Source organism: Mobula hypostoma, chromosome 5 (genome assembly GCF_963921235.1).
Source record: "Mobula hypostoma chromosome 5, sMobHyp1.1, whole genome shotgun sequence".
In the NCBI taxonomy this organism is placed as follows: domain Eukaryota; kingdom Metazoa; phylum Chordata; class Chondrichthyes; order Myliobatiformes; family Myliobatidae; genus Mobula; species Mobula hypostoma.
The window spans coordinates 475,284-481,283 of NC_086101.1; the positions used below are offsets into that span (position 1 = coordinate 475,284).

The 6,000-nt window shown below is 46.0% G+C and overlaps 1 protein-coding gene across 1 annotated transcript; it reads left to right on the plus strand.

Moving 5' to 3' along the window:
- The first annotated feature begins 1,452 nt into the window (after positions 1–1,452).
- Positions 1,453–5,021, plus strand: LOC134346478 (E3 ubiquitin-protein ligase TRIM17-like). The gene is made up of 2 exons (XM_063047852.1): positions 1,453–1,879; positions 4,584–5,021. Exons 1-2 carry the CDS (start codon positions 1,466–1,468, stop codon positions 4,668–4,670), a joined length of 501 nt encoding a protein of 166 aa, XP_062903922.1. The 5' UTR covers positions 1,453–1,465; the 3' UTR covers positions 4,671–5,021.
- The last annotated feature ends 979 nt before the right edge of the window (positions 5,022–6,000 follow it).

Sequence of the window (6,000 nt, forward strand, 5' to 3'; positions counted from 1 at the left end):
GTGAGGAAGGTTTTCAGAGCCTGCAGAGGGACTTGGACCAGCTGGAAAAATGGGCTGAAAAATAGCAGATGGAGTTTATTACTGACAAGTGTGAGGTATTGCACGTTGGAAGGACAAAACAACGTAGAACATACAGGGTTAATGGTAAAGCACTGAGGAGTGCAGTGGAACAGAGGGATCTGGGAATACAGATACAAAATTCCCTAAAAGTGTCGTCACAGGTAGATAGGGTCGTAAAGAGAGCTTTTGGTACATTGGCCTTTATTAATTGAAGTATTGAGTATAAGAGCTGAAATGTTATGCTGAGGTTGTATAAGGCATTGGTGAGGCCGAATCTGGAGTATTGTGTTCAGTTTTGGTCACCAAATTACAGGAAGGATATAAATAAGGTTGAAAGAGTGCAGAGAAGGTTTACAAGGATGTTGCCGGTACTTGAGAAACTCAGTTACAGAGAAAGGTTGAATAGGTTAGGACTTTATTCCCTGGAGCGTAGAAGAATGAGGGGAGATTTGATAGAGGTATATAAAATTATGATGGGTATAGATAGAGTGAATGCAAGCAGGCTTTTTCCACCGAGGCAGGGGGAGAAAAAAACCAGAGGACATGGGTTAAGGGTGAGGGGGGGAAAAGTTTAAAGGGAACATTAGGTGGGGCTTCTTCACACAGAGAGTGGTGGGAGTATGGAATGACCTGCCAGACGAGGTGGTAAATGCGGGTTCTTTTTTAACATTTAAGAATAAATTGGACAGATACATGGATGGGAGGTGTATGGAGGGATATGGTCCCTATGCAGGTCAGTGGGACTAGGCAGAAAATGGTTCGGCACAGCCAAGAAGGGCCAAAGGGCCTGTTTCTGTGCTGTAGTTTCTATGGTTCTATGGTACAAGCTGCTGGAATTACTCATCGGGTCAGGCATTTCGGGTTGAGACAGTCCAGATGAAGGATCTCGATCCGGAAAGACGATTGTACTTTCCTCTCCACAGATGCTACCTGGCCCGCTCAGTTCCTCCAGCACCACGTTTCTGACTCGAGTTTCCAGCACCTGCGGACTCTTGTGCCTCGCTTTTCAGAACTTCTCCCTTTCAGTCCTGCCTCAGACTGAACCAGGCTCTTCTCTCCGGCTTCATTTCTGTTCTGCTTCTTCCTTCGCCCATCACGCCTACTGGGGCACAGGCCGCCACCAGCAGCTCGCCAGCTTTCCCTAAAGTGTCTGTCGCACTGGGATTGCTAGAGTCATGCCTACATCCTCCTTTTGCAGCTGGGCTTGTGCAGTCCATGGTCAAGTTTTTATTTCCGACCTGTTTAATGTGCTTCCGACCCCACCCTGGTATGGAAATCACATGCAGTAACGTAATGTTCATTCCCTAAGTCTGCAGCGCGTGTACTGGACAGTCGCGGTACTGCAGGAGATCAGCAGCTCCCTGAAAGTGAAAGCATTCTGAATCAGGAAGTGCCGGGAGTTAACATGGATTCGAAAGGACAGGTCAAGAGTTTAACCGAGGAGGCAATTTGTTCCATCTGCCTGAATTTCTTCACCAATCCGGTTATACTGGAGTGCGGGCACAACTTCTGTCGCTCTTGTATCACACGGTGTTGGGAAAGGGAAGAGAGCAACTCCTGCCCGGAATGTAGAGAGGAGATTGCAGACTGCACCCTCAGGGTCAATCGGGCCTTAGCAAAGCTGGCTGAAGAAAAAATTCGAAATTTAAAGCTGAATCCGAAACGGAAGGAAAGTAAACTTCACTGCGGGGGACATGAGGAAGAACTGAAGCTGTTTTGTGAAACGGACAAGACACTGATATGTCTGATCTGCGCAGTTGCGCAGGAACACAGAGAGCACCACTTCATGCCGATTAAAGAAGCTGTTAAGTTCTACAAGGTAAAACTAACCTTAATTCGATACTGATCCTATCGACAACTGAATCCCCAAAGTGCTACCTACAAACACACGAGCCTCCACAACCAACATATCATTCTCCGCATCTTTCGCCATCTCCAACGGGATTCTGCCACCAAGCACGTCCGACCGCAATGTCACTTCCACAACTCTCCGCTCTCTGTAGCGATTACTCTCTACGTTACTCCGTTATCCACTCGCTCCGTCCCACTGATCTCCCTCCTGACACCGATACCTGCAAGCGGGACAGGTGATAAACCTGACTCCTGCACCTCCTCCCTCGTCACCATTCAGAGCACCAAACAGACCGAATTCCTCCCGTTCCTTCCATGGTCGGTTGTCCTCTCGTATTAGTTTCCTCCTTCTTCAGCTCTTTGCCTCTTCCACCTGTCCCCTCTCAGCTTCTCACTTCATCACCTCCTCCACGTTCCCCCTCACGTTGTCTCACCCGTCACCTGTCAGCTGGTTCTCATCCCCAACATTTTTATTCTGGCCTCTGTCCCATTCCTTCCCAGTCCTAATGAAGGGTCTCATCCCGAAACACCGACTGTTTATTTTCCTGCATACAGTGATTTCCAACTGATTTCCAAAAGGCATGAAGTTAAGGATGGCACATTTATTTAATATTTTAAGCAAGATTTTTTTTTTATTTCCATCTTCTACATTTTCAAAGTAACAAAAAAGGAAACGGGCCCGAAGCAAAAGTTTGGGAACCCTGCATGGCAGTACTTAGTAACACCCCCTTTGGCAAGTATCACAGCTTGTAAAATCTTTTTGTGGCCAGCTAGGAGTCTTTCTATTCTTGTTTGGGGGATTTTCGACCATTCTTCCTTGCAAAAGGCTTCTAGTTCTGTGAGATTCTTGGGCCGTCTTACATGCACTGCTCTTTTGAGGTCTATCCACAGATTTTCGATGATGTTTAGGTCGGGGGACTGTGAGGCCATGGCAAGATCTTCAGCTTGCGCCTCCTGAGGTAGTCCATTGTGGATTTTGAGGTGTGTTTAGGTTCATTATCCTGTTGTAGAAGCCATCTTCTTTTCAGCTTTTTTACAGACGGTGTGATGTTTGCTTCCAGAATTTGCTGGTATTTAATTGAATTCATTTTTCCCTCTACCAGTAAATGTTCCCCGTGCCACTGGCTGCAACACAAGCCCAAAGCACGATCGATCCACCCCCGTGCAGAACAGTTGGAGAGGAGTGCTTTTCATGAAACATTGACCCTTTTTTCTCCAAGCATACTTTTGCTCATTGCGGCCAAAAAGTTCTATTAAAGGGGTTAAAGGAACATCTAAACAAGTCTGATCCATTTTTGAAAAATGTCCTGCGGACTGATGAAATTAAAATAGAACTTTTTGGCCGCAACAAGCAAAGGTATGTTTGGAGCAAAAAAGGATGCAGAATTTCATGAAAAGAACACCTCTCCAACTATTAAGCACGGAGGTGGATCGATCATGCTTTGGACTTGTGTTGCAGCCAGTATGGGGAACATTAGAGGGAAGAATGAATTCAATTAAATACCAGCAAATTCTGGAAGCAAACATCACACCGTCTGTAAAAAAGCCGAAGATGAAAAGAGCAAACACGAGGAAATCTGCAGATGCTGGAAATTCAAGCAACACACATCAAAGTTGCTGGTGAACGCAGTAGGCCAGGCAGCATCTCCAGGAGGAGGTACAGTCGCCGTTTCAGGCCGAGACCCTTCGCAGGACTAACTGAAAGAAGACCCAGTAAGAGATTTGAAAGTGGAAGGGGGAGGGGGATATCTGAAATGATAGGAGAAGAGAGGAGGGGGAGGGATGGAGCCAAGAGCTGGACAGGTGATAGGCAAAGGGGATATGAGAGGATCATGGGACAGCAGGCCTAGGGAGAAAGGAAAGGGGGAGGGGGGGGAAAGCCCAGAGGATGAGCAAGGGGTATAGTGAGAGGGACAGAGGGAGAAAAAGGAGAGAGAGTGAGAAAGAATGTGTGTAGATAAATAAATAACAGATGGGGTACGACGGGGAGGTGGGGCATTAGCGGAAGTTAGAGAAGTCAATGTTCATGCCATCAGGTTGGAGGCTACCCAGACGGAATACAAGGTGTTATTTCTCCAACCTGAGTGTGGCTTCATCTTTACAGTAGAGGAGGCCGTGGATAGACATATCAGAATGGGAATGGGACGTGGAATTAAAATGTGTGGCCACTGGGAGATCCTGCTTTCCCTGGCGGACAGAACATGGGAGTTCAGCGAAACGATCTCCCAGTCTGCGGCGGGTCTCGCCAATACATAGAAGGCCACATCGGGAGCACCGGACACAGTACATCACCCCAGCCGACTCACAGGTGAAGTGTCGCCTCACCTGGAAGGATTGTTTGGGGACCTGAATGGTGGTGAGGGAGGAATTGTAAGGGCATGTGTAGCACTTGTTCCGCTTACAAGGATAAGCGCCAGGAGGGACCCGGTCCCGTGATCGTCTCATATCCCTTTTGCTAATCAACTGTCCAGCTCTTGGCCCCATCCCTCCCCTTCCTGTTTTCTCCTATCATTTCGGATCTCCCCCCTACCCCTCCCACTTTCAAATCTCTTAGTAGTTCTTCTTTCAGTTAGTCCTGACGAAGGGTCTCGGCCCAAAACGTCGACTGTATCTCTTCCTAGAGATACTGCCTGGCCTGCTGTGTTCACAAGCAACTTTTATGTGTGTTACAGGGAAAAGAGCATGGCTTCTACAACAGGATCATGAACCTAAACACGCCTCAAATTCCACAATGGACTACCTCAAGAGGAGCAATCTGAAGGTTTTGCCGTGGCCCTCACAAACCCCTGACATAAACATCATCCAGAATCTGTGGATAGACCACAAAAGATCAGTGCATGCAAGACGGCCCAAGAATGTCACAGAACTAGAAGCCTTTTGCAAGGAAGAATGTGCGAAATTACCCCAAAGAAGAATTGAGAGACTCTAAGATGGCTACAAAAAAGCGTTTACAATCTGTGATACTTGCCAAAGGGGGTGTTACTAAGTACTGACCATGCAGGGTGCCCAAACTCTTGCTTCAGGCCGTTTTCCTTTTTTTGTTATTTTGAAACTGCAACAGATGGGAATAAAAAAAAAACGTTTTCTTGCTTAAAATATTAAATAAATGTGTCACCTTTAACTTTATGTGTTTTAGGAATCAGTTCATCTTTTACTCGCTTATCTATTCACAATAAAGGAAATTTTGACCAGTGGTACCCAAACTTCTGCATGCCACTGTGAATGCTGAGTTCCTCTGGCATTTTGTGTGCGATAATCGGGTTTGATCGCCTGTTTCTTTTGTTCTATCTTTTTTCTCTATTTCTTTCGCTCTCTGACTTCCAGGATCAGCTAAATCTTCCTTAGACTCTCTCACAAAAAAATAAATCAGACTTCCAGGAAAAGGAGCAGCAACAGAAAGAGAAGATTTCGGGAGCTCAGGTGAGGCTTCCTGAGCGGAATTTCTGATGTCACTGTATAGTTTTGCTCCCTTTAATGCAGAATAGCAGAGTGTCGCAGCTCCAGTGACCTGGGTTCGATGCTGACATCTGGTGCTATCTGTGTGGAGTTTGCATGTTCTCGCTGTAATGACGACGGGTTCAGGCACATCCCAAAAACATGTTGAATGAATGATTAATTACCATTAACCCTGTGAAGGTGGGGGAGGTTGTATGTGAATCAGATGGGTGTTAAAGCGTCAACGAGGGATGATTGGTTACAGGAAAATGTGCGGGAATCGGATTGACTGGAATGCTCTAAGAACTAGCATGGACTTTAATGGACCAAATGGTCTCCTTAATGTCATAAGGAAACACAACACAGCAATAGAGTAAATTAATCTTCACCATTAACAACTATCTGCCATTCAATTCATCCACCTTGTTACGAATGTTCCTTGTATTCACACACAAAGCCTTCAGGATTGTTTTTACAACACTCTTAGCCCTTATAAAATTATGTTGAAAAGTGGCCCTTTTTGATTGTTGCCCTGGATTTGCCAGCCTGCCACTTTTACTTTCACTTTACTACTTTTTGCTTCTAACCTCATTTTATACTCCTCTGTCTCTCTGCACTTGTTCCCATCCCCCTGCCACATTAGCTTAAATCCTG